Source organism: Sturnira hondurensis, unplaced genomic scaffold (genome assembly GCF_014824575.4).
Source record: "Sturnira hondurensis isolate 20B ecotype Veracruz unplaced genomic scaffold, ASM1482457v3 Scaffold0020309, whole genome shotgun sequence".
NCBI lineage: Eukaryota > Metazoa > Chordata > Mammalia > Chiroptera > Phyllostomidae > Sturnira > Sturnira hondurensis.
This window is the reverse complement of record NW_028092940.1, coordinates 334,564-360,503: the sequence shown is the minus strand read 5'-3', so window position 1 is coordinate 360,503 and position 25,940 is coordinate 334,564. Positions and strand designations below refer to the sequence as shown.

The following is a 25,940-nucleotide window of genomic DNA, read 5'->3' as shown; positions in this document are numbered from 1 at the left end:
GGCTCGGTCCGGGCCTGTCCCTCCCCTGAGCCCTCCTTGCCTGCCGCCTCGTGCCCAGTCCACGCCCGCGCTGAGTGGGCTGAGTCGGGGCGTGCTGGGTGGAAGGAGGGGCACTGGCCCAGCAGCTGCAGCCGCCTTCTCGTCGGGCCGCAAAGTTTCACAAAGCGGCGTGTCCAGCCTCATCAATCTCCATTAATAATAGTTGGTTGGGCCAAGGGGGGCGGGCGGGGGTCCCAGGCCAGCCGGTGGGGCCGCTGGGAACGGGCTCTGCGGAGGGAGCGAGCGGGCTCGGCGGAGGGCGGAGGGAGGAAGTGAAGCGTAATTTGAGGAAGATGGATGAGTCCGGAGGGCGACACCCCCAGCCCGCCCGCTCGCCCGCCCCCTCCCTCCTTAAGAGAGAGAGGGAGCGCGGCGCCGGAGCCACACTGCGCCGAGCCCGCGCCCCGCCGCCACCTCGGCCGGGGAGCCAGGGAGCCAGCCCTGCGTGTCCGCGCCGGGTGCCTGAGCCGCGGGGCACACGGCAGCACCCAGAGGGGAGTGCCCCTGGGTGGCCGCAGCTCCCAGCAGGATGCAGAGAGCTGGAGGCGGGGGCGCCCCCGGGGGCGGCGGCGGCGGCGGGGGCAGCGGTGGGGGCCCGGGCACTGCCTTCTCCATCGACTCTCTGATCGGGCCGCCGCCGCCGCGCTCTGGCCACTTGCTCTACACCGGCTACCCCATGTTCATGCCATACCGGCCCCTCGTGCTGCCGCAGGCGCTGGCCCCTGCGCCGCTGCCCGCTGGCCTGCCGCCCCTCGCCCCACTAGCCTCCTTTGCTGGCCGCCTTACCAACACTTTCTGCGCGGGGCTGGGCCAGGCCGTGCCCTCGATGGTGGCTCTGACCACCGCGCTGCCCAGCTTCGCGGAGCCGCCGGACGCCTTCTACGGGCCCCCGGAGCTCTCTGCTGCTGCTGCCGCTGCCACGACCACGGCGGCCCGAAACAACCCTGAGCCGGGCGGCCGACGCCCAGAGGGTGGGCTGGAAGCCGACGAGCTGCTGCCTCCCCGAGAGAAAGTGGCAGAGCCCCCACCACCCCCACCACCGCACTTTTCAGAGACTTTTCCAAGTCTGCCGGGTAAGTGCTGGGGCCGACCAGGGAGCCGGGCGGGAGCCTCGTTACCTGGAAATCCCAGACAGCAGCCTGCTCCGAATGTCGAATTTGCACCTGCCTGAAGCCCAGGAACCCCAGACCCCCAGATGGCGGTTCTGCGGAACCACCTCCCGTTCCCTTCCATACAAGGCACCTCTAGACCCCAGAACCGCCACCCTGCTCTGTCTCCAGAGTGCGGGAAGCCTCACCAAAGACTTCCAAACTGGTGCCTCTCCTCCAGCATTCTAGCCCGCAAGCCGTGACTCTCCTGCGACTTCTTTTCAGAATCCCTTCATCCTTCTCAGCTCCTGGGAATAGAGAAGCTTCAGGTGTGGGTTGGGTCCTGGGGACAGCAGTGAGATCCCAGGGTGAGGGTGCTCTGGGGCAGCTGTCAGTTCGGTTCGGGGAGGGCAGTTCCGGCTTCTGGTGAGAAGGTTGTATTGACCCCAGAGGGGCTCCGTGAATGCAGGGGCAGAGGGAGGGTCTTAAGGCAGTGGACACCTCTGTTGGTGACCTGTCTTCACCATAGTAGTAGAGGTCACTTCTGAATTGGCAGATTTAGAGCTAAGCCATAAGGAACGAAGCAGTAGGTTTAAGGAAACCTTAGCTATCAGGGCATCTGTCACACCTGCTGGACCAGGACTGACTGGGAGGCCAAGACAGAGGCTGGGCTGGGCTGGGCGTGGCCCACAAGCCTGGAGACTCAGCTAAGAGCTGATGCAGGAACACTGGGTCCCGGATCCTTCGTGGGCGGAGGATGCCCTCTTGAAAGAGGCAGGGTGTGTTAAACTGCACCTTGTTTAGAGTCAGTCTGCTTAGGACACTCCTGGCTTCCCTGTTGATTGTTTCTTAACCCCTGGAAGCCAGGAAAGCTTTTCCCTGTCCAGGGGCAGGTCCAGGTGCACCGGCATCCAGAGCTTGTACAGTTTGCTGGGCCGCATTGAAGAAAAATTAGGGCCACATGTAGGTGTGAGGTTCCTGAATCTCAAACTTATTTAGCATTAGGATGGATCTGTCTTTGCTTAATGTTTTATCGCATCCAGCTTAACAGGTGGAAGTGACCCCAGGAGGCATGGGGGCTGACTCTAGTGGAGACCGGGAGGAGATTCAGTCGTTTTTTTGTCCTTTCCCAGGAGAAGGAAATTTCTGATTATAGGTTTCTGGGCCCTTCCTTGAAATTAACCCAAGTGCTAATCACTCCTCCAGACCCCGAGGGCTGCTACAGAGCCTGTCTCCCTCTCCTTTCCCCCCTTACTCTCAGGCATTTTGGGCATTCAGCTGTTGTGTTTTCTGCCTGGTTGGACCAGGAGGATCCGGTGACTGAAGGCTGAGCAGTGCCTCCTGAAGGAGGGTCAAAGGGAAATGGTAGAGCAGCAACTGGAAGGCGGGAGGAAATGTCCATGAGATAAAAGGCCCCAGAGTGGTGGTAAGGGGTGCAGCCGGCAGAATGATTGGAAGGAGAAACGATCGGAGGGATTTTCGGAACAGGGTGGTCCTAAGGCAGCAAGGAGGGTAAGGCAAGCCATCAGAAGGATGGCTTTGGAGGCAGTAGGAATGGAGAAAGAACCGGACACACCTGGCGAAGAGACGAACTGAGGGGGAGGGGGGGACACCCCAGTGGAGGGGGCGCTGAAGAGCAGCATGCCCACCCCTTGGGAGAACAAGCCGTGTGTCCTACTCGTTCAGGTTTCCCTCAGTTCTGATTCGAACTCATTTGTAAAATGGGGTCTCTCTTCAGAAGCAGATAGACTATTGGCTGTGAAACTGACTTTGAGAGGGAGAGAGGAATAAACAGAGGAAAAGAACGAAGAGAAATACTGGGGGGGGGGGCAGTAAAGGAAAGGTCCAACGAATGAGCTACACACGCAGATTATCCAGAGGGAGGATGAGAGAGAGAGAGCTGCCTGTTGGAAGAGATGTGTGCAGGGTTTTTTTGCGGGGCTCAGTGAAAAGGGAGCAAAGCTGGATCAGAGGTGTGTGTGTGCACGCACGAAAGGGTTCCGTTCTGAGAACACTGGGTGGGAGCTCAATGAATGTCCAAGTAGGAAACAGGAAAAAGTTTCAACACTAGGAGTAATTTTTTTCTTTTTTTTTTCAGTTTTATGTTTTTAATTTAATTCTTATTCAAGTACAGTTTTCTGTTTTATATTCCCTGCCCTGCCCCCCCAAGTGCTCCCCACCTCCCTCCCATTTCTGCCCCCACCTTAATTATTGTCCATGTGTCTTTTATACTTACTCATGTGAGTCCCTCCCCTTTTCCCCTATGATTCTCTCCCCTCTCCTCTCTGGACCCTGTCAGCCTGTTCCGTATTTGAGTGTCATAGGAGTAATTTTTTAAAAAGGTTTTTCAGTGCTGATAGTGATGGAAAACTAGAATTTATATAGAGAGAGAATAATGAAGGAAAGATCATCTGAGGAAAATGTTGGAGCAGGAAAAGAGAGTTATTCTTAGAGTAAAGATAAGGAATTTTTTTAAAAGATTTTATTTAATTTTAAAGAGAGAAGAAGGGAGGGAGAAAGAGGGAGAGAAACATCAGTTGGTTGCCCCTTGCATGGCCCTGACAGGGACCTGGCCCACCACCCAGGCATGTGCCCTGACTGGGAATCACTGGCAACCTTTCAGTTTGCAGCACCACACCCAGCCCACTGGGCCGCACCAGTTAGGGTGACGAGGAATGTCTTTGCTAAGAGCGATGGGAAGGAGACCTCACAGAGGAAGAATTTGGAGAGGTGCTGGATGAAGGGGATCATTCATTTTGGGAAGAAATACAAATAAAGGGTCTGTAGTGGGGCTTTGGGGTAGAGCAGTAAGGAGAGATTTCAGAAGGAATATTCCAGGAGATAATGAGACAGGGGTCTTATCGGTGACTGCCACTTCTCACCACTCTCAGTACAGACTCTCCCAAGTCTCCTCATCCTGCTGTTCACACCCACCTTCCCAGTCTTGGGTTTTTCTCAACAAATGCTGGATAGGAGATCGGTGTGGGGAGCGATGGTGACATACGGCCCATGCTGAAAGGGTGGGGGGAGACAAACACCATTTGGAGAATTGTACTGGAGTGTTTAGTGTGAAATTAGAGAATCCTCTGCCCAAATAGTGGGGTTGGAGCCGCAACATTAGAAGAGTTTGGAGAAGGAATGCCATCTCTAAAATGACAAAGGAGAGGTTGCTGTACTTACGTAGGTGGGAGATACTGGCCTGAAATTATTAATTTACATTTGTTTAGTGTTTTACAATTACTAGCCCCTTTAAATGAAATTGTAGTGAAGATAGGCCAATTTAAAGAATGGTGAGTGAGCTCTTTTTCTTGGAATGATAAGGGCTACTTTTTAAATTTTGAACAGATCACCCCTACCAGAACTGGTAAAGGGGACACTTTACTGTTGTTTAATCGGATGGGTAGAAGCTGTACTATTCGGCACAAAGAAATACTGTTTACAGAAATAATGGGGCAGAGAAGATACAGGAATGGTAGATGGAAAATAATTCTAGATTTGGAGAGTGAGGACCAGTGAGAATGGTCAGGAAGGCGTGATGGAAGAGGGGAGAATTGTCCATTGGTAGGGAGGGTTTAGAAATATGAATCAACGGAAAATCCAGAGTGCTGCTGTCTAGCAAGCCATTTCTGTAATTAAAAAATTGTGTTAGCCACATCAGGAAGTAAAAAGAAACAGGTGGATTTAATTTTAATAATATATTTTATTTAACCCAGTATGTCCAAAATATTGTTTCCGCACTAATCAAAATGAAAATGTTTAATGAAATGTTTTGTATTCTCTTTTCATATTAAGTCTCCAAACTCCAGTGTGTACTTTACGCTTACAGCACGTCACAACTCAGACTAGCCGTGCTTCTGGCGGTCGGTAGCCTCGTGCGGCCAGCACTGACCATATCAACATAACACCTAGAGAGTTGTGAGAACCGCTTGCAGCACTCTCTAGACGTGCAAGTGACGGGGGAAGGAGCTTTGAATTGCAGTGGGAGGTAAAGTCCTCGATGTTATGAATAATGGAGAGAAGAAAACAGCAGCCCTAAATGGCAGGGAAAGAGGAGTCTGCCTCGAGTGAGATGGGCAGAGATGTCTCGTGTGTGTGGGTGTGTGCAAGGTCAGGTTCAAAGCTAGCTTGAAGACGTGGTGCAGGTGCACATCCCAGAGACGACTTGGGAGGAGGACGCTGTGTGCAGAAGGAGTAGAGAAAAGCGATGTTTGGGGAAGTGCAGAGGGCCCTTTAAACGGAGGTGTCTAGGGCAATGGTTTGCTCAGGAAGAAAAGGGTCGGGTTGCCTGAAAACAGACACTTAAGAAGTGAGGGATGTTAGCTAATTCATGTATAATTGTCAGACGAATGATAAAAATAAAATGAGAGATTGATAGGAAAGGCAATGCCAGTTGAGTGTGGTGATGAAAAGAAAACATTTGTAGTTCAGATGACACAGAGAAGAGAATGTGATGGGACAGACCTGAGAGAGGGCAATGCCGGGAACAGTATTTGTAAAGACTGTGCAGGAAAAGGTTTGCTAATTTCTCAATAGACGTTGGCAATAGTGTTGAAAATCATGCCAGAAGACCGGGGAACTTCCGAGGGGCGTGACATCTGAGTGCTGGTTGCTGCAAGTTAAGCACCTGATTGTAGCTAGAAACCGTTTCCAGGACCGTCGGTTAGTTTCTGAGTTGGTACCCATTATGACTGCCCAAGTCTATTTACTCGTGGGGGAAAAACAGGACATGAGAATGTGATGTGGCATCAGAAACTTCCATTAGAAACAGGAGGGAGATTTTTCTTGGGAGTGAGAAAGACCCGAGTATATTTCCCTAAAAATTTTGAGGAACAGCATACAGTGAGAGTGATTGCCCCACTGACATTCATAGAAAAGCAAATATTGCATTAACTTAATACAACTGGAGCAGTAGTTCTTGGAGTCGTGACACGTGGCTTCAGGTCTCATCGTTAGGGTTCAGGTCACTCATTAGCTGTGCAGCTGTGGCAAGTTGCTTAGTTCAATTCAAGGAACATTTATTGTATTTCTGTTATGGGCTTACTATGTTTAAGACATGCTGAGAGATTCGAAGCCTTACAACTTCTATAGGGTTCAGTTTCCTCATCAGTAACATAAAAGGTTTGGTATAGATGACCTTTAATATTCCTCTCAATTCCATAGAATCAGAGCTTATCTTTAAAGCCCCCGTGTTTGAAGTTCGGTTATTGACATGGACTCTAGACCCTCCTCTCTTCTGAGAGGGTCTATTAATTGTGGATGGGGAAAACTTTATTTCTATCAACCTCTAGCAAAATTTGGTGCTTCCTCTAATTATAAGTGTAGCCTAGAAAGCATAGTAATTTCAACAGTACCTGAGATTCTTGTCACCGATAGAAATCAAATATTTTTCATAGAAGTTTCTAGTCTTTGGAGACAACATTTTGTTTAATGAATTAATAAACATCACAAATTCACTTTAAATACTTGGTAACTACATTTTTTTATAATTGACTTCTAACGTAACCCTATGTGTTTTAAGTTTAACGCCTAGCAGCGTTATTCTGAGAAGGGGTGTATATATAGCCTTTATCAGACTACCAAGGGTACAAAAAGGGTTATGAACCCCTGGTTGAGTGAGGAAGGTCTCAGAAATGACAAGAGGAAACTTTCCTTAGGAGGACTGGACGGGGTGCTGGGATGCCTTGTACCGTGGGGAAGGTCGCCCTGTGGGGGGGAGAGGGGAGGCCTCTGCAGTGACACATGTAAATGTGGAGATAGTGACTGTGAATGACTGGGGAGGCAAGTTTCGAGTCAGGGGCAAGAATAACCTACACTGGGGATAACGAGAAAGGCGGAGGTCAGAATAAGGAGGGGAAATATTTGATTGGAAAGAAGGAGGAACTTGATATGAGCAGTGCTTTGCACTGAGAGAGAAGTTACCATGGGAAGCTGTAGGGGAGTGTTTTGCCTTGGAAGTAACGGGCAGAGAAGGATCTTTGAGGTGCTTGGGAGTCAGGAAGCAGAAATTCGAGAAGTAACGGAGTAGATGTGCAGAACAGGGGGACGTTTGATTAGGGTGACGAGGAGAGTTTGGCGGGAGGGGACTTTTGTCTGGAGGGAGCGGGGAGATGCCCTGAGCCGAGGCTGGAGCGAAGGAGGCCACATCCAAACCAGGAGAAAGGACAGGGTTGTGTGGGCAGGTGGGGAGGAGAGGTCGCATGTTTCCACTGGGAACGTGGTTATCCTGGGGGAAAGCCGTCAGCTCAGAGTCATGTGGGAGAGATACTGACGTGCCCATTGAGAGGAGGAGTGACAGAGAGAAGAGGTGCCCAAACCTGGTGGGACAGAAGAGTGGCCCGTGCAGGCAGAAGTAGGTTGTAGTCGGCAGAGGCAGCCCTGCACCGCAGGCTGTTCCCTTTCCCTCGTGGGGAGAAAGACATAACCTCCCAGGGATGAAAAGAAAAATCTGTATTAGAAGCAGGGAGGCTGCAGGGCACAGATCAGGGTCACGAGGGAAAGGCACCGTGTGAGAAATGAGGACCGGAGAGACAGGACAACACCTTGAACCAGGGATAGTGGAGGGTGGCCTTCTTGACTGTGAGTCCCGGGGAGTGTACTATCGTAGGGTGAAGACGATGGAACCGTGTTGGGAACAGTGGGAAGAGAAGTGATGCATACAGAGGTGTCCTGGAGGGGACAGGAGGGTGAAATTATCCTGAGAGTGACAGTAAGAAGCTCTGTGTGCAAGACCAGACAATAACTCTTCCCTAAATTGTGGGTAAATACAAGGAGTACGTAACTGAGTGTTCCTGGCCAACTCACACCTGTGTCTTCGCTTCCTCATCTGTAAAACTGGGTGATCTGTAAGGCTGCTTCCAGCTCTACAGTTCTGTTTCCATCTGTAAAGATAAACGTGAGTTATTAATGAGTGGTTCCCTTTTTTAAGGGGTTGGGGAAGTTCTGCACTTCTCAGTGCTGAGTCGTGGTGGCTGATCGGGAAGAGCAGCCCAGGAAATGCGCGTCTTAAGGTGAAACCGGGCTGGACTCTAGGATAGAAAAGGCTCTGTCATCTGGGGCCTGGGAGGTGTTACCTGAGTTGTGGCGTGTTCAGTGCTCAGATTAAGTGAGAGAAACATGTGATAAGGGTGAGAGTTGATCTAATCCAGGCCGAAAAGATTGGGGGTCATTTGTGACTGACGTTACCTGGTGGGCAAGAAAGCAGTGCCCAGCGGGGAGTGAGGAAAAGAGCTGTGGCGTTGTGCGGTCATTCCTACCTGGCAGACTCTGTGCCCAGCTGGCGCAGTGTTTGTGATGGGGTGACATGAGAATTCAGCCTTTTTCCTTCCGTGTTGGAGAGATGTGGCGAGCGCAGAGGGAGGAGCGTGGGCTTTGGGTTCGGATCTGGTGCCACCCTTTCTTTGTGACCCAAAGTGAAATGCCAACCTCTGCAGTCTTCGTTTCCTCACCAGTAAAACTATGGCAATAATACTTACCTCACAGAAGTAAGACTTAAACATGAGTTAAATGAGAAGATATTTGTCCAGCATCCTAATGTAATAGTTGTGCAAGAAATGATCCGTATTGTCCGTGTTCTGGAAATGGATGGGGAGCTCTCCTGGGAACTAAGCTGGGAGGGACATCTTCCCTGGCCGTTGTGTGGGACAGGGGACACTCTGCACTGATGAGGACAAACAGTTCTGGGAGTGATGTTAGAAGGAGAACTGTGTTCTGTGAGTTATTCGTGTGGCGAATGCCAGGAGAGAGCATTGTATGAATCTAATAGTAGATTTTGTCTCTGGCTTTCTCTAGTTTTTAATGTTTTTTTAAATGGAGTTTATTGGGGTGATGCTGCTTAATAAAATTATATCGGTTTCAGATGGGCAATTCTGTAATCCATCATCTGTATGTATATCGCACTGTGTGCTCACCACCCCGATCAAGTCGCCTTCCGTGACCACTTACCTCCCCTTTACTTTCTTCTACCTCCCCCCCCGCCCTTTTCTTTGGCAATCGCCATACCGTTGTCTGTGTCTATGAGTTTCGTTTCGTTTTGTTTTCGCTAAATCCTTTCACCTTTTCACCCAGCCCCCGATCCCTCTCCCCTCTGACCGCTGTCAGTCTGCTCTCTGTATCTATGAGTCTGTTTCTATTTTGTTTGCTAGTTCAGTTTGTTCATTAGATTCCACATATAAGTGAAATCATATGATACTTGTCTTCTTCCTCTGGCTGGCTTATTTCCCAGTCAGGAAAAGTAAGATTTTCTTCTTTTTGTGGCCGAGTACTATTCCATTACGTAAATGTACCACAGCTGTTTTATCTGTCATCTGCTGGCGGATACTCGGGCTGCGTCCAAAGCTTGGCTATTGTAAATAACGCTGCAGTGAACATAGGGGTGCGTATCTATTTTTTTAAAGATTTTATTTATCTTTAGAGGGGAAGGGAAGGAGAGAGGGAGAGAAATATCAATGTGTATGGCGATTGCCAAAGAAAAGGTTGCCTCTCGTGGGTCCTCTGCTGGGAACTGGCCTGCAGCCCAGGCATGTGCCCTGACTGGGAATCGAACCATGAATGTTTGGTTCGCAGGCCTGTGCTGAATCCACTGAGCTACCCCAGCCAGGGTCATATCTATTTTTTGAATTAGTGTTTTCGATTTCCTCAGATATATCCCCAGAATTAGAACCACTCGGTCTTTTCCCCCTTTGTTTTCGTGTCTCACGTTTTGGCATCTTTTCTAGATCCCGAAGCTCTTCTGCTGTGCCCCCCTGGGTCTGCTCCTCCTTTCTGTCCATTAGAAAAAACCTCCTTTTTTTCTTCATCAGAATTCCTATTTCCTCATATGCCTGATCTCAACTTGATGTTAGGAGCAAAGCCTTTGAATTAACATAATTCATACTCAGATTGATCAAGAAGACTTTTTAAAAGTTTGAATGAATTTCAGACTGGTCAGGTTTAGGTGGTGTACTAACGAATAATATCAGGTAATATGAAAAGATTACCTTGGATGGGAGAGTCATGGGAGTGAGGTGGGGATGCCTACCCTCGCTGGAATCATGAGATCATTGTCACTTCTAGGCACAGTGTTGGGTGTGGTCAGAACTCGGAGTTGCTGGTGACGGCGGCTCCACTCTAGGCTAAAATGGAGAGTTATTGATTCACGTGACTGTGTAGTACAGGAATGCAAACCGAGTTATTAGGTCTTGTCTTCTTGCTCTCACTTCGCCCCTTCTCCCTGTCTTCACCTGTTCTCTCCCCTTAAGGGAGGCAGCGGGAGGAGGGTGGCATGAGCCTCGGCCGGCCTAATTTTCACGATCCTAGGTTGGGAGCCCGTGGATTCGAGCCCCTGTGAAATCCTAGGTTGGCTGGTTAACTAGCTTGCGTGAGGTGCGCAGGGAGATGGGCTGTTAGGATTGGTCAGATCTGGGTCCCATGCCTACGTGGTCACTTGGGGGGGAAATGTGATTGACAGTCTCACTGTCCTGTGTAATAGACGGGAAGCAGTGCCCAAAGGGAGGGGGTGCTGTGCGTGAACAAAGGGGGGAGGGATGCTTGGCTGACAAAAACAAACCCCAAACAGATATTGATCTCAACCAGAAAGGAAGAAAAGAATGTGCCTTTAACTCCCTTTTGGTAGCACAGAGCAAAGCCCTCCCCCAGATAAGGGGTCCTGGGAGGGGCGGAAGAGATTCCGGGAGTGGGGCCTCGAGGAGCTCTGTAGTGAGGGAGGCAGACTGGGCTCAAGACAGTAGAAAACGCCTGTCCCCCCGTGAGGCTGACTCCCGGACGCGGGAGGGCTGTGCTCGAAGGGTGCGGGAGACAATTGCAAACTAGGAGCTAGAGAAAATTGATATCAAAACAAAGCTGTTTCCAGAGTTTGGCAATATTATTTTTTGAATGAGAAAATACATTTCTAAGTAAAAGGCATGTTGACTGGTACGATTACATCATCAAACCAATAATGCCAGAAAAATATGAGAAAGATCCGATGGGAGTTTTGTTTTGGGAAATGAGAGAAATAACCTGTTAAAGGACAAAGGTGAAATTTGGTGAGTGAAGCTCTCCTGTGGCATTTGAAGAATCTCCTCTAAGAATATTAAGGGAAGATATTAATAATTAGGCTGGAGCTCTTCAGTGATAGTGAAAGGCAGGAGGTCTACACATTGAAACTGGACTGAATAGGAAGGTTATTTATCTGACGAGGCGTCTGGGGAGAGGGCTGCTACTTCAGGGGGGAGGGGGCAGGTGTTTTACTGCCGGGGGTGAAAGGGCATTGACTAGGGATTTGGGAGGCCAGGGTTTAGATGTGGCTCTGTCCCTAGCTGTGCGACTTAGGAAAATCATTTAATCTTTCCGAAACCCATTGTTTTCACCTGAAAATAAGGTTACCAACCTGCCATTACTACTAATAATAGGTTCTACTCCACTTCAGTGAGTAGCTTGAAGGTAAAATAATACATGTGAAAGTGTTTTGGATAGCTAAGGTGCTCTTGGCAGTGATTAGCATTAGTACGCCAGGAGCGGAGCTCTGAGCGCGGACTGGTGGTGAACTTGCCCTGAGCTTGTCAGGAGGGTGGGAGGGGCTCTGGGTGGTCCAGGCGTAGAGAAAATTCTCACAGCGGTCTGGAGTCAAGAATGCTTTAGCGTCCAGGGAAGAATAGAACAAGAGAGAGAGAGAAGGAGTTTTCCTAACGGTACCTAAACTATAGGAAGGAGTCAGAGCACAGAGGGTGTAAATGGGCGGAGTGAGTGAAAAACAAATTGAAAGTGAGCTAGTTGCTGTAAACAATGGGAGAAAGCACGGCTTTGAAAAGAATAGAGCTGTAATTCTGATGATGAGATGAGACTTCGACAGGAGAGTGGTGGCAAACACACCCCTTTTTCAAAAGGATGACCTGGCTTTCTCCCCACCTTTGACACCCCTGCCCCAATTGGTTCTGTACTCAGGAAGCTGAGGAGTTGGCCTGGTCAGTAGGACGAGGAGGAGATGGGTGTCCCGAGGGCGGGTGGGGAGTGCAAGAGTCATCTTGGAAGTAGAGGGAAGGGAAGTCAGAGCCGAGTGAACTGGGGAAAGGCAGAATTCTGTTCAGTGGGTACTAGAGACTGTTGATTTTACATACAGTGGGACCTCACGACTCGTTCATTTGTTCCGGAACTCGTGATGAGTGCCGAGCAACCAAGGAGTGGTAAAGCGTTTTCTCTCGTGGGACGGTGTGGCAACTCATACAAGTTCTAGCAAGTGCGACAAGTCCTGAGCAAGTGCTGGGTGCCTAAACATTTTTTTTTTCTCATCAGAATGCAGCGAGTACAGGGTTTGACGAGTCCTGAAGGCAGTGAGTCCTGAGTACTGAGGCGTGACTCCGAGCTGGAGCAGCAGGGTGCACGGAGGGGCGGGGCCCCAAGTTCCCAGTAGCTGGGACCTGGGGTGGTTTTCTGTGCTGCGACTCCGGCCCACCGCCCTCCGTGACCGCAACTGCGGGACTGCCCCCCCCCCCCACCGCCACGGTACAAGCCTGGTGCTGTGTCTTCCCTTTCTTAAAACATTGTGTTGTTTCCATTGCCATTTAACCCCTTATGTCCCCCTCCCCTGCAGTCACCACACTGTGTCCGTGTCACTGAGTCCTTTTTGGACTCCACGTCTCTCCACCCCCAACCTCCCCCACGCACTAGCTGTCGTCTGCTCTCCATCTATGAGTCTTTCTCTGTTTTGCTTGTTAGTTCAGTGTGTTCATTGGGTTCCACATATGAGTGAAATAACATGGTATTTGTCCTTCTCTGGCTGACTTATTTCACTTGGCATAATGTTCTCCAGGTCCATCCATGCTGTTGCAAAGGGTAAAGTTTTTTTACAGCTGAGTAGAATTCCACTGTGTAAATGTCCCATAGTTGTTTTATCCACTCATCTACTGATGGACACTTGGGCTGCTTTGATATCTTGGTGATTGTAAATAACACTGCAATGAACATAGGGGTGCTTATGTTCTTTCAAATTGGTGTTTTGGGTTTCTTTGGATACATTACCAAAAGTAGGATCGCTGGGTCAAAAGGCAGATCTATTTTTAATTTTTCGAGGTGTCTCTACTGCTTTCCACAGCGGCTGCGCCAGTCTGCATTCCCACCAACAGTGCAAAAGGGTCCCCTTTTCTCCACCCCCTCGCCAGCATTTGTCATTTGTGGATTTGTTGATGATGTTCCTACTGGAAAATACCTGCCATGGGTTCTTTGACCTTGATTTCTTCTCCAGCTTGACTGGACCTGTGACCAAGATGGGGCTTCTCCATCTCCAGAGCGGCTTTCCTTCCTCCTGGAAGGAAGGCCCCACGCAGGCGCATTCGGCAGCCTGAGCGCTGCTCTCCAAAGTGGGGTTAATGTTGTGCCACGGGCTCCACGAGTAATCGTGGTTCAAACCTAGTGATTTCTGGTTCCTAGGGTAATAGTATCCACCAGAAGAATCCACATGAACTCTGGATGTGTCCCACCAGCTAGTCTGCCCCACAATTATTCCCCCTGGACAGACACCAAATGTTTTTCAAAGACTTCAGTCTCACCCATAGGGGACAAGTTGAGAATGCAACACACTCGTCTATTGGCAGTAATGACATCTTCACACGCAAAGGAAGAACCTTTCTGTTTGGCTGCCCTACCTAGCACAGTCAAGTCATTTCTAATTTAAGGGTGCTTTGGGGTTTTTTGCTGAAATTATTCTCCTCAATCATTATTTCCCATATAAAATTTTTTAAAGATTTTATCTATTTATCTTTAGAGGGGAAGGGAAGGAGAGAGGGAGAGAAACACCAATGCATGGTTGCCCCCTGTGCATCCCCCGCTGGGAGTTGGCCTGCAGGGAACCGGCCTGCAACCCAGGCATGTGCCCCGACTGAGGGTCGAACCGCGATCGTCTGAGTCGCAGGCCCGTGCTCAATCCACTGAGCTACACCAGCCAGGGCCCCATATAAATTTTTAATAAAGTTTTGTTGATCAGATTTTTTTGTTGTTGTTCACATCAACCAGTTATAGCATCTGCATGCCCTATTTTCATAGACATTGGATCTAACAAGTTCAGGTATTCTAAATCAAGTTTTTCAAATAGAAATTTTATCAAAAAGATTTGATTCTGTCAATTTTTAGCCAACACATTTTTCTATATGCAATTTTCATTGGGCTTTATTTGACTATATTTACCATTAACATTCATTATAAATTGGATTAAAAATAGTTAGCATTTATTTCTCAGCTAACTCATGAAAAATAGTAAGCTGTTTCAGGATTGCTGTACTGTGAAGGATCAGGCTACCCTGGTGCTCCTCCAGTTCTTCTGAATCTGTTCCTGTCACTTTGGGCATCACCTTTTAACACGCTCCACTTTTGGTGGAGCAAAGAGTAAATGGCAGGGCCAGGATGTTCTGCTGTGGTCCAGATGCATCCATGTTTGGGTAGAAGTAGGGGAAAGCAAAAAGCTTTTGGCTACTTTCTCTTCTTTCTCTAAACTTTGTAGCCCTTTCAGTTTCTCTGACTCATCATTTAATTCTCCCACCACTATGTCTACCCTACTTTTTTTTGAAGATTTTATTTATTTATTTTTAGAGAGAGGGGAAGGAAGAGGGAAAGAGAGGGAGAGAAACATCCATGTGTGGTTGCCACTCACAGGCCCACCTACTGGGGACCTGGCCCGCAACCCAAGCATGTGCCCAGACTGAGAACTGAACAGGCAACCCTTTGGTTCACAGGTGGGCACTCAGTCCGCTGAGCCACACCAGCCAGGTCTCTACCCTACTTCTTTCTTGTCCCGCTCCTATTTTTGCCTGTTTTCTTCCTTCTCCCACTGCTTTGCAGTTTTACCGTCCCAGACTCTCATAGCTGTTTTTCCCTTCTCAATTGCTTCCTTCTTTGCCCCACCCCCATCTCCTTCCAAGAGTTGCTTATCAGAACCTCAGTGTCTTGCCCCTACCTCTCAGCATCCCACTGAGATCAGGCAACCAAGAGAGGCTGTGAACTTGTGCTTCTCGTCTGTCTTTAAAAGCAGCACCGAGGGTGGCACGCTCATGGGGCTCGGTTTTGTGGAGTCTGTCTGAAGACAGAGGGATGGATGGTGCGATCTCGGAGGGCCCCGCCAGATCAAGGAACCTGGGAGCCGCATCTCCATCATCATCAGTTTAGATTTATTGGGTGCCCCTTGGGTACTCAGAGCCGTACTAAATGATTGCATCCTTCAAGATCCAAAATCCAGTTTCTGCCTTTTTAGCAGCCATTTAAGGTATAATAATATTGGACAGAGTTTTTACAAGGTTTTGTTCTTTTTTATTATCATTTACTACAAACCGTATCTTAAAAATTAAAAGTCACAGGGTTTAGCAATGATGTTGGAGATCGTCCTTCTAGCGTAGATCCTCTAGGTTCCCACTCCACGTGGACTTCTCTCCAGCTACCGTGAGATCTGAAGGTATCTGAGAAGGGGGTAGGATAGTGTTCGTGGAGAGGCTGTCTTATGGGCACTGGAGCTGGGATGGGGTGGGGTCGTGGGGACTGTCTGAGGAGAGGCTTGGGAAAGGAAGGACAGAGGGAGAGCGAGCTTGGGAATAGTTTCTTTTATTTGGTCAACAAATTTTTATTGAGTGCCTGCTCTGTACAGGTAATTCTCTAGATGCTGAAGGTACAGCAGTGAAAAAATATATTAACAATCTCTACCTTCATGGAGTTTATATTCTAATAGGAAGAGAGAAGCAGTTAAAAAAATTACCCTGTCTGATGTGGCTCAGTGGATTAGGTGCTGGGCTGTGAACCAAAGGGTCACTGGTTCGATTCCCAGTCAGGGCACGTGCCTGGGTTGCGGCCCAGGTCCCCAGTGGGGTGCATGTGAGAGGCAATCACACATTGATGTTTCTCTCCCCCTCTTTCTCCCTCCCTTCTCCTCTCCCCCAAAATAAATCAATAAAATATTTTTAAGAAATGACTATGGTTGGTGATACATACTATAGCAACAAATAAAACAGGGTGTAGGGCATATTGGTAGTTTTATTTTTAAAACGGTGATAAAAACAGAGACAGGAAGTGAGCCAGTGGCAACTCTAGGTGATGAGCATGGATGTTATTCCAGAAAGAAGAACCTGGGGGAGCGGGCAGCGCAGGGAAACCAGCCGGGAGAAAATGCAGATAAACTTGGGGAGGGATGACGGTGACCTGGACGGCTGGATACAGGGGAGGCGGTGAGAAGCCGGCAGGGTCTGGGTGTGTTTTACAGGCAGCAACACTGCCAGGACTTGCTGACTGGCTGTGAGGGAGAGCAGAGGTTTGGTTTGAACTGGCCGGGGAGAAAGAGTTGGATTTGAGACAGGTTAGGTTTGCATTCCAGAAGTGGACAGTTGAAAATGTGGGGGAACCGTTAGTGAAATGGAGGAAAACAAGGATGTGAATCTTGCAGAAAACAGAATGGTTTGGCTAGGGATGAGATACAGGAGAAGACGTGGGGCGGTGAGAGGTGGGTGTCGTGAGGGGCTGGGTGCTCACGAAGCATGGCCAGCTGGTAGGGGGAGGATGAAGACCATTTGTTGGTGAAAGGCAGCGAAAAAGTCACGTGAGAAGGCGGGGTGAGCCTAAGCAGGGGTGTGCCACGAGCATTTTGAGAAGGTTGGATAAAGAATGAAGCACTGTAGGGAGGAAAGGCACTGGCCTGGGGGATAAACCCCCCCCCCCCGAGGTGTGAAGAAGCTGACTGAGACGGGGGTGGGTGACGTGGATGCGGGCTAGGCTCTGGCCTCTGAGGATAGCGGCGGTGTGGCTCTTGAGGAGAAGGAACAGGTGTAGATTGCACCCGTGAGGGAAGGGTCACCTCTGGGGTGGAGAAGGGGGTTGAAATTGCTGGGCTGGTCCCGGAGGCCCTGGGAGGTTCGTGCTGGCGTGACGCAGATGGGGAGGAGTTGGAGGAGAGCGCTGGTAAGCTCTGGGTGCTGGGCGGGTTGGAGCCATGTAGACGCATGCACACCTTTTTCCTTATAAAACATTTCCATGTTCCCTTAGGTTATTTGACTTTGGGTTGTATTCTCAACCTTGGAGTGTGCTTGTGTGTGCACATGGGACGTGTGGTTGGGTGGGCACATGCACTCCCACGTCCGTGGAGCCCCCCCAGCCTTTACACAGTGAACTCTATGGGTAAGAGAAGCTGTTAGCTTACGGATTATTCATTTTCTCTTCCTTCCTGTTGGTTGGTTTTCTTTTGATTTGTTGTTGTTGTTTCACTCTTTATTGGCCCTTTAGGCAGAAAACAAGAGACTTTTGTAAAATTTAAACACTGAAAACATTTGTAATGCATTATTTGCAATTGTAAGAAGAATAAAAATATCAGTGGATAAGAAGAATAAAACCAATGGTTGAATTAAATTGTAGAATTATGTATGGGTTAAAATGTTTATATGGCTGTGATTACAAATAATCAGTAGTAATCTACTAAATGAGTCAAAAAATGTTTCCCCATCTATGTTCCCCTTACCGCATTTCTGTTTCTTCCCATTTCCCTCCGTGTTCCCAGCTGACATCACGCTCAGGGTCCTCGGGATTCTGAACTTGAGCAGAAGGCAGCTGCTTGTGCTTCTCAGCCACCTTAACTCGGAAAGAGGGACGGTGGGAAAGCAATGACAGTGTTTTTAAATGAGGAGAAGAACCAAAGGGGGCTAAGTAATTGAAGAAGCTCTGGTCATCGATATGGTGCATGTGGCAGGGAGGGGTCCCAGTTGTGGGCTGGACGATCCGGTTAAGGCGAATTGCGCAGGGAGTGCAGGAAGGGAACCTGGCTCCCAGGCCCTTGGACAGTGCTTCTTGGACCCAGATTTTGGGGTGGGGGGTGAGGATGAGGAGTCAGATGACCCTGAAGTTCCCATCTGGAAATGAGATTTAGAGACAGAAGAGAGGTCAACACCTAGCTCTTCCCACTGTGTCCGGTTAGGATTCCTAGGAGAGTAACGAGAACTGGCGGCCCCACCCCAACCCCATCCTGCAGAAGTAAATTCTCCCATATTGCTCACTGGTGTCACAGTAACTGGAAGGATCCTGAGCCAGGTCCCGCACTGCTTCACTCTGGAGCCCGGGGCTGCGTGCTCTGGGTCAGGAGAAAGCTGGGAAGGCAGTGGGGTCGGCCGAACGCGGGGGGGTGTGGGAATGTTGAGGGGACACAGAGCCGGAAATGGTGCCCCTTGACAGACACTTGTTGCCTGCCTCACTTTGCTGCAGTCAAGTCTGTGCTGGTTAATACCTTTCTTCCCATTTCTTTGTCTTCCCTGAACCTCTTCCCCATCCCTCACCCTGGATGTGCTTTCTTCTCCCTCCGCATCTCATCCGCTCCACACCTGTCTCCTCCTCCACACCTGTCGTCTGGCCATGCCTGTTCATGGTTCCATGTGCCTCCTCCAACCTGCCTTTTCCTGCCTTCTCCCTCCCTGTCCACTGGTTTTCGCTCCCCACAGAGGGGAAGGTGTACAGCTCAGATGAGGAGAAGCTGGAGGCACCAGCCAGAGACCCAGCAGGCAGCGAACAGGAGGAAGAGGGCTCGGGCGGTGACAGTGAGGACGACGGTTTCCTGGACAGTTCTGCAGGGGGTCCGGGGGTTCTCCTGGGACCTAAACCGAAGCTAAAGGGAAGCCTGGGGACTGGAGCTGAGGAGACAGCCCCGGTGGCAGCAGGAGTCACAGCTCCTGGGGGCAAAAGCCGAAGGCGCCGCACAGCATTTACCAGTGAACAGCTTTTGGAATTGGAGAAGGAGTTTCACTGCAAGAAATACCTGAGCTTGACAGAGCGTTCTCAGATCGCCCACGCCCTCAAGCTCAGTGAGGTGCAGGTCAAGATCTGGTTTCAGAACCGAAGGGCCAAGTGGAAGCGCATCAAAGCTGGTAATGTCAGCAGCCGCTCTGGAGAGCCTGTCAGAAACCCCAAGATTGTTGTGCCCATACCTGTGCACGTCAACAGGTTCGCTGTGCGGAGCCAGCACCAACAAATGGAACAGGGGGCCCGGCCCTGAGGGGGCCCCCGAGGACTTGGGAAGGCAAAGGACCGGCTCCTCGGCCTACTCTGAGACTGGGTGAGGGTTCTGGGACCCAAGGGACGACCACTGTGATTCTGCCCTGGAGGGGGCTCTGGCGGCAACGCACTTAGCTCCAGGTGCACGCTCCTGACAGTCTGTGCTGTGGGAGCTTGGCCCTGAGCCGTCTACCAGAAACCCTCAGGACTGTGGCTTCAGGGTTCAAGGCGCTTAGGCCCTCATGGCCCAGGAGCTGTTGGGACTGAGGTGGACTCCGGGGAAGGGGTGGGTTCTAAAATGCCTAGGGCCTGAAAGGTTCCCGGAATCGCTTCTAACAGTGGTGGGAGGGATCAGGGTGACGGCTAGCCAAACCGGTTACAGCTCCTTATTTATTTTGTGTGAAGTTTGTATATATGTGGATCTGCCTCCGTCTGTCTGCACCCGAGAGAGGGCTTGGGAAAGCGTTTCCTCGATCCTCAGCCAGAGTTTAGCTCCATCTTACCGCCCTGGAGCGGTTGCTGCCGCCTGTCTATAATACAAGGATGTGCAAAGAAACTAGATGGAGCCTCACTAGCCTCCTTAGAAACACCCCCCCCCCTCCCCCCGCACAACCCATCTCCTCTCCTGTGAGCTACCTCCACGTCTGTCCGCCCCCGGCCTGGGGCCTGCCCCCCGTGCACCTCCAGACCTCCTACTCCTGACACAGCACCTCTCTTTACCCATTAAACAGGAAAGCTTTGTCATCTCTGCTTTCTTCTCTCTGGAAGGGTCGGCAGGCTCCAGGACAGCGGTTTCACTCCCATTTGTATCACGAGGGGAAGTGAAGTGCTGGGCCCTAGTTTTGCTCTGGTGTCTGGGCCCCGTCTGTCTACCTAGGTAGACGCTGGCAGTTTGTCCGCGACTGGGCAGGCCGGGGGCTCACCCTCATCGCCTGTGAGCTCATTCATCTTTGTGCGGAGGACACAGCAGCCTACTGCAGCTCGGCCACTGTTAGGCGTCCCGGACACATGTCCAGTTGTTTCTCGTGGCATTAATTGCGGTCTCTCCTTCTCCCCATTACAGCGTTTACGGAGCTTAAGATACCAAATCCTTGTCGTTATAAAATGAGATTGGTTGAGAAGGCCCACTGCCCAGTGGAGGAGGCAGGAAAGAGTATGATGGTTCTAGGAGGATATGTACTGTGGAGGGAGCTACGGAGGCGGGACTTCCATGAGCAAATCAGGAAATGTTAGTGGGCAGTTAGGGACCCTAACTTAGCAAGTTCTCATCTTTAGAGAACAGGGGCAGAGGGGTTTCCCCTCCGTTGTCTTTCTAGCATCACTGAGGGACAGAGGGGGAGCAGGGGCTCTGGATGCTGCCCAATGACCTGCTGCCTCCCCCCTAACTCAAAGGCAAAGCTGAACTAAGTCCAGAGGGAAGCGCTGCCCTGGCGAACGCCTAGTTGCCCCCGAGGCCCCTGGTGGTGTGGGCAGCTCCCAGACGCTTAGGAAGGGGGTCAGTGCTTATGCCCGCTCTGTGGGCGAACTCCAGCCGGTACAGGGCATGGCAGGGGGTTCCTAAATAGAATACTGATCAAAATGAGATGAGCTGGAAAAGTTTTGGGGGCAGGGGCATGAGCAAAGAAGGCAGCAGGAAGCTTCCAGAGCTCCACGTTGCCTCCTGTCTGGGTTCACTGCCAGTGCTGCTGACAAACTCACTGCACCCCCTGGCAAGAGTGGGCTAGAAGGGACGCACGTGGGAGGCTGAGGAAAGACAGCGGGGCCGCGGACTGAACAAGAGGGAAACACTCCTCGAGTCCAGAGCGCAGGTGAGCAGACAGGGCCGAGGGGAGGAGGGGAGGAGGGCATTTGGGGGAGGGCAGAGATCTGAGGAGGAAACAGGCCACACACGGTCTGGTTTATTGGCTCATCATACACACACGCCAAGTATGTACACAAACATAAATATTCCAATGTACAAATTTACACGGGACTCACAGGTCACCCCTTGTCTTTCACCCAGCACCCCCAACCTGCGCCCTGTCCAGGCTCCACTTTGGGATGAAAGTTCGCAGGGGGCTGGGACTGGAGGGTAGGAAGCTGGAGGAGGGAGAGGTCCTGCTCCCCTCTCCTCACAGGTGCCTCCAAGGGTCCTGTCCCTCCTCAGTGGCACCGCTGGGCAGAAGGCTGGAGCCCTCCACTCCCTCGCTGCTGCAGGTCAAGTCCCACACTTCTCTTCTGATCCATCTGCCCCCATTTAGCTCCTTTCCTGTTTCCTCTCCCTCTTCCTTTCCGTGTCCCTAGGACTCAGTCTCTGTGCCTTTGTTGCCCCAGCGCCTGCAGGCAGGAAAGTGCCCGGGGTGTGGAGTCCTGCTGCCCTCTTCCTGGGCCTTAGAGGAGGCTCGGACTTCGGTGCAGCTCAGCAGAGGCACTGGTGCCATTGGCCGGCTCTCTGTTGGGGGTGGGTGTGAGGCCACAGCCCTCCCCCGGGCAGCCGTGCTGGATCAAGATGTCTGCGCACTCCTGGCTGCCAGCCCGGCGCGCGTAGGCCAGTGGGGTCAGGCCCCGGGCGTCCCGGCTCCTCACGTCCACCCCATACTGCAGAGGAAAGCACATTTTCGCAGTTGGCGTGATGTGGCAGGAAAGATGGGTTCTTGGGGAGCAAAGGAGGCAGCTTTCAAAGGGCCGAGGTAAGAAGGACATCAGGGCAGGTCAGAGGAACGCACAAGGGTGAGGCTGGGAAGGCAGGAGGGAGCCCAGGACTCACCCAGATGAGCAGCTGTGTGAAGACGACGTTGGCCATGGCACTGGACAGGTGCAGAGCTGTGCGCCCGTCCCCATCCCCGTAGGTCTCGTTCACCTCCTCCTTGGACCCGTGTGCCAGAAGCGTCACCAGCAGCCGCAGGTCGTCCTCCACCACGGCCCGGAGCAGCTGCTGCCCTAGAGGCACATCCGAGCTCGGCAGCGGGGCCAGGAACAGCTTCTGTTCGTACTTGGCCCGTATCCAGCGCTCCTTCTCCTCTCTGAAAGCACAGGTGCATCGGGGTGTGAGCAAGGAAGGGCGGGGCCAGGGACGGTGGTCAGGAAACGACATCAACCCCCAAGAGGAGAGTAAGGAAGAAGCAGTGGGAGAAAGTGTCAGGGCAGAGAAAAGAGAAGCCTAAGACTGGGAGGGCGGGTGGAGGGACAAGTGGGCGATGAGAAGGGTGTGCACGAGGCTGAAAGGAAAGAACGCTGGAGGGAGGCCCCTGGGGACAGCAGGGACATCGGGGCTGCAAGGGCAGGAAGATTCCAGGCAGGGCTCGTGTGGCAGCTTATCTGGCCCCGCTAGAACAAAGGGGATGGGGGCCTGTGCTGGGGGCCCACCACAACCCTATCTGCCACCCTTTCTCCCCATCTCGGAGCTCAGGCGAGGGCCTTCGAGCCACAGTGTAGATAGGGCCGTGCGCATGCGCCTCCTGCTGGCCCCTGACCTGCTGATAACAACTCAGAAAGGGCCTGTTGTTGTGAGGCGCCTGAGTGACAGGCGGGGAAGGGAGGGAGCCCCACGGGGCCAACACAGCAGTGGCCAGTTTTAACCCTTGCAGCACTGTCACAGCCCCCTGGCACCGTCCCCAACCTTCCCCATTCAGGAACACTGACCTCCCTTCCCAGCCGGCCTGCTGGCCGGCCTCAGGGTCCCATCCACTCACCTGCAGGCATCAGGCCCTGGCTTTGCATAGCCATCCAGGGCCCCCTCCCAGACACTGTTGGCCAGGGCGTTGCCCATGGCGGTCATGACAGCCAGCAGCTCAGGTGGCCAGTCATCGAGGTCAAGGGAACGGACCCGGGACAAGTGGGCCCCCAGGTGTCGGTGGGTCCCCGAACACTCGATGCACATCAGGGCACCCAGGTTCAGGCTGGCCCAGTCTGGATCTAGGGAAGGAGAAGCAGCACAGTGACGCTCACAGGCCACCAGTGAGGCCACCGGCAGAGCCCTCCTCCCCCTCCCCACACTCTTCCCAGGCCCGCTGGAAGCTTCTTGTCAAGCCTTCTTTACAGAGCTGTGGAGTCATCTTCTCTAAGCTGCCCCCAAGCTTGGCCCTGCACACCCCAGCCCTGCCACTCACTGGGGGCATCACAGTCGATACAGAAGCTGTTGCCGCGAACGGTGCGGACGGCCTGCACAGCCAGAGCTGTATTCTGGTTCCCCAGCCGAGTCTGCCACAGTGGGAGAGACAGGAGGTGGCTGGTCAGTCTGAGGCCACCTTCGGGTCCCGCCCCACTCGGGTCTCCATGCCAACCTTGTCCTTGGCGCTGCGGCAGCCCTGCAGACTGGCGAGGATCTGGGCTTGCACGCTCTGGACCCACAGGTCCCGCTCCTCTGCCGTCGAGGCCTCGAAGTGCCACGTCTGCCCGGTGAGGGACACCACCACAAATTCAAAGGACTCCTCTGCCTCTGTGGGGGACAGAGCGTTGACCGCCGTCACAACGGGCACCTCGGCAGGCACACCCAGACATGTCACTGCCACAGCTCCACTCGCCGCCTCCTTTCCAGGCACCCATCCTCCTCCCCCCACACCAGCCTCAGAGGCTATGCCCCCCAGGGCAACGTGCCAGGGCGCAGGGAGTAAACTTGTGTCAGTTGGAGCCTCGCCCTCCCATTCCTAACCACCTGTGGCGCCTCAGTGACGACAGATGGGGGCGCAAGGTTTCGGCTGCACTGGCACTGCCAGCAATGGGCCTGGAAACCAGGGTGCTTCCTGGAGCAAGAAGAGCTGAGTGTCTGGGGGATGTGATGGGGTGCTAGGAGGCAACGCTGGGAGGGGGGAGGCGGGCGTGGGCACCATCCGTACATGTCAGCTGCAGCCGCCTCATTTTGCAGCTCATTAAACCCAATATTCCTGACGGCGTCAGTGTGGGGCTCCTGGGAGCTGGGCCCCTCCCCCACTACCCTGGCACAGACAGGCAGGAAGGGCAAGTGATGGGGAGAGGAGCGTTTTCTCCATGAACCGGGGTGTGTGAGCAGACAGGCACCTGAGGACATCTGCACTGAGCGCAGCACTGTGGGCGGGACTGTGACCCCGAGCAATGTGGTCAAGCTGTTCCGAGTCCTGCTCCCCCAGGAGACAGCCACACGAATCCCATTCCCAGTGGTCACCGCCCCACGGGTGAACAGTTCCTAACAAGCAGTGGAATGTGTCGTGGGCACTGGAGAGACAGCTCAGGTACCTGTTGGAGGCCCAAGGCTGAGCCCCAGGCAGAGGCCTGAGCCACATGTTCCGCCCAGGGCAGCCTCTCGCCTCAGTGACACTGACATCTCCTGGAAGTCCCCCCGCTGGACTCCCATTCTCAGGGTGCCCTTAACAGAACTGCCTTCCCAGAAAAAGAAAATTGGCACCTTTTCCCTCCTTAGGCTCACAATTCCACCTCCCCTTGCTTTCAGCACAGCCTTTGAATGACCTCAATGCCATCAATTGGGGCTCAGTTCCCCGGGATGGGTGGACCCCATGCCACGAACACTAAGCATCACAGTGTCACAGGGCAGCTGGGAAAGGTGTTCCCACGGAGGCGGTCTCCGCCCACCTAACCACATCCCTAACCTTGACAATCAGAACAGAAGTGACTGACTAGGTGTCAACATCAGAGACTCCAACCACTGAGCAGAGGAACATTCTGAAGACACTTGAGGGAAAACCAGAGAAGCGACACTAGATAGACAGAGGATTATGCGACAGGGCGTATGGAAAAACGAGCAGCTGGAATCCTTTAGCATACAGCCAACTGAGGAGAGACTCAGCCCACCAGCACAGGGTATTAAGCACCTATTGTGTGCCCAGCACTCATTAAACTCAGTGGGTAATACAAGAGACACAGAAAACAGTCCTGCTTTTCCGCAAGTCTTGGAAGAGCTTTGGCGTGGCCGCCTATGTGCTTTTACCGTCTGTGAGAATAAAAGAAGCTCAATGGGCACGGGAAGGGTTTGAGCAGGAAAAGGGCGTTCCTAAGACACTGGGTCTAGATTACCAAAGAAGTTGCAGGACTACTTTTACTGACATTATTACTAAAAGTTCTTAATGTAATACTTTTGGGCTACTGTCCCCAAGTCCCACTGCCCACCTCCTGTGCCCAGTTTCCCTCTGGGTCCCCCTAACCTTCGGCAGCACTGCTGGGGCCGTCTGGTCGGGGGGTCCCGGTGCTCTTTTTCCTCCGGTGCTTCTTCCGGTTGGAGTGGGGAGATGGGGGAGGCTCCAGCTTGGGGCTGGAGCTGAGCACCTCAGCTGAGCCACTGGCTGGGGAGGGGAGAGTTGGAGAAGTGTGGGCAGAGGGGAGGGTGGGGGCAGAGCGCAAGTCCTGCCTGACGTCCCTAAGAGAGCCTTTCCCCAACAGCCCAGTCCCGAAGCCTGCCAGCCTCAGTGGAGGAGAAGGTGGGGAGAGGAGAGTAGGAAGGTCAGGCGGAGCAGGATGAAGAAGAGGAGGGAACATTGGCTTCTGCAGCCTGGAGGGGTAGAAGGTGGCCCAGGGAACTCACAGGGAGCTGAAGCCCCAGAAGCTCCGCACCAAATTTATCCTCAATCACACTCCCCGCTCCTCACAATTAATAGCAGAATTAGAAACAATCAGGGAGCTGCCTAATTACTGTCAATTAGAGCGCGCTAATCAAGCTCCCGTCTCCCACACCCCACCCAGCGCTCACCACTAAATGTCAAACTTCATTAGAGGCAGACACGCTCCCTCCCTCCCTGCCTTCCTCCTTCCAGACTCAACAGAGGGGCCCCGCCAAGGCCAGCGCAGGCCTTAGGGACGGTGACCTGGGAAGGGCCCGAGATTCTTTTCTCAAGCCCTGCACACTCACCCCCCAGGGGGTGTGGACTTGGG

At 52.3% G+C, this 25,940-nt stretch overlaps 2 protein-coding genes across 6 annotated transcripts in view; one reads left to right on the top strand and one right to left on the bottom strand.

The window, feature by feature from the left end:
* The first annotated feature begins 568 nt into the window (after positions 1–568).
* On the top strand, positions 569–19,524 carry GBX1 (gastrulation brain homeobox 1). The gene is made up of 3 exons (XM_037029503.1): positions 569–1,112; positions 16,618–16,620; positions 18,554–19,524. Exons 1-3 carry the CDS (start codon positions 569–571, stop codon positions 19,102–19,104), a joined length of 1,098 nt encoding a protein of 365 aa, XP_036885398.1. The 3' UTR covers positions 19,105–19,524.
* A 1,460-nt stretch (positions 19,525–20,984) lies between these two features.
* The window catches only part of AGAP3 (ArfGAP with GTPase domain, ankyrin repeat and PH domain 3), a 49,803-nt gene continuing 44,847 nt past the window's right edge, over positions 20,985–25,940 (bottom strand). For 3 of the 5 annotated variants that reach the window (XM_037029538.1, XM_037029535.1, XM_037029536.1), the window contains 6 exons: positions 25,217–25,354; positions 23,366–23,520; positions 23,192–23,282; positions 22,775–22,997; positions 21,850–22,105; positions 20,985–21,680 (listed from right to left, as the gene is read on the bottom strand). In XM_037029538.1, the coding sequence (XP_036885433.1) occupies positions 21,474–21,680; positions 21,850–22,105; positions 22,775–22,997; positions 23,192–23,282; positions 23,366–23,520; positions 25,217–25,354 (1,070 nt within the window). In that variant the 3' untranslated portion in view covers positions 20,985–21,473. The remainder of the gene's footprint in view (positions 21,681–21,849; positions 22,106–22,774; positions 22,998–23,191; positions 23,283–23,365; positions 23,521–25,216; positions 25,355–25,940) is intronic. The other 2 variants (XM_037029539.1, XM_037029537.1) reach the window with 1 other exon arrangement.

What these genes read in the sequence shown, in the direction of transcription:
- GBX1 (XM_037029503.1), top strand. Translation starts at nt 569, where the DNA reads ATGCAGAGAGCTGGAGGCGGGGGCGCCCCCGGGGGCGGCGGCGGCGGC.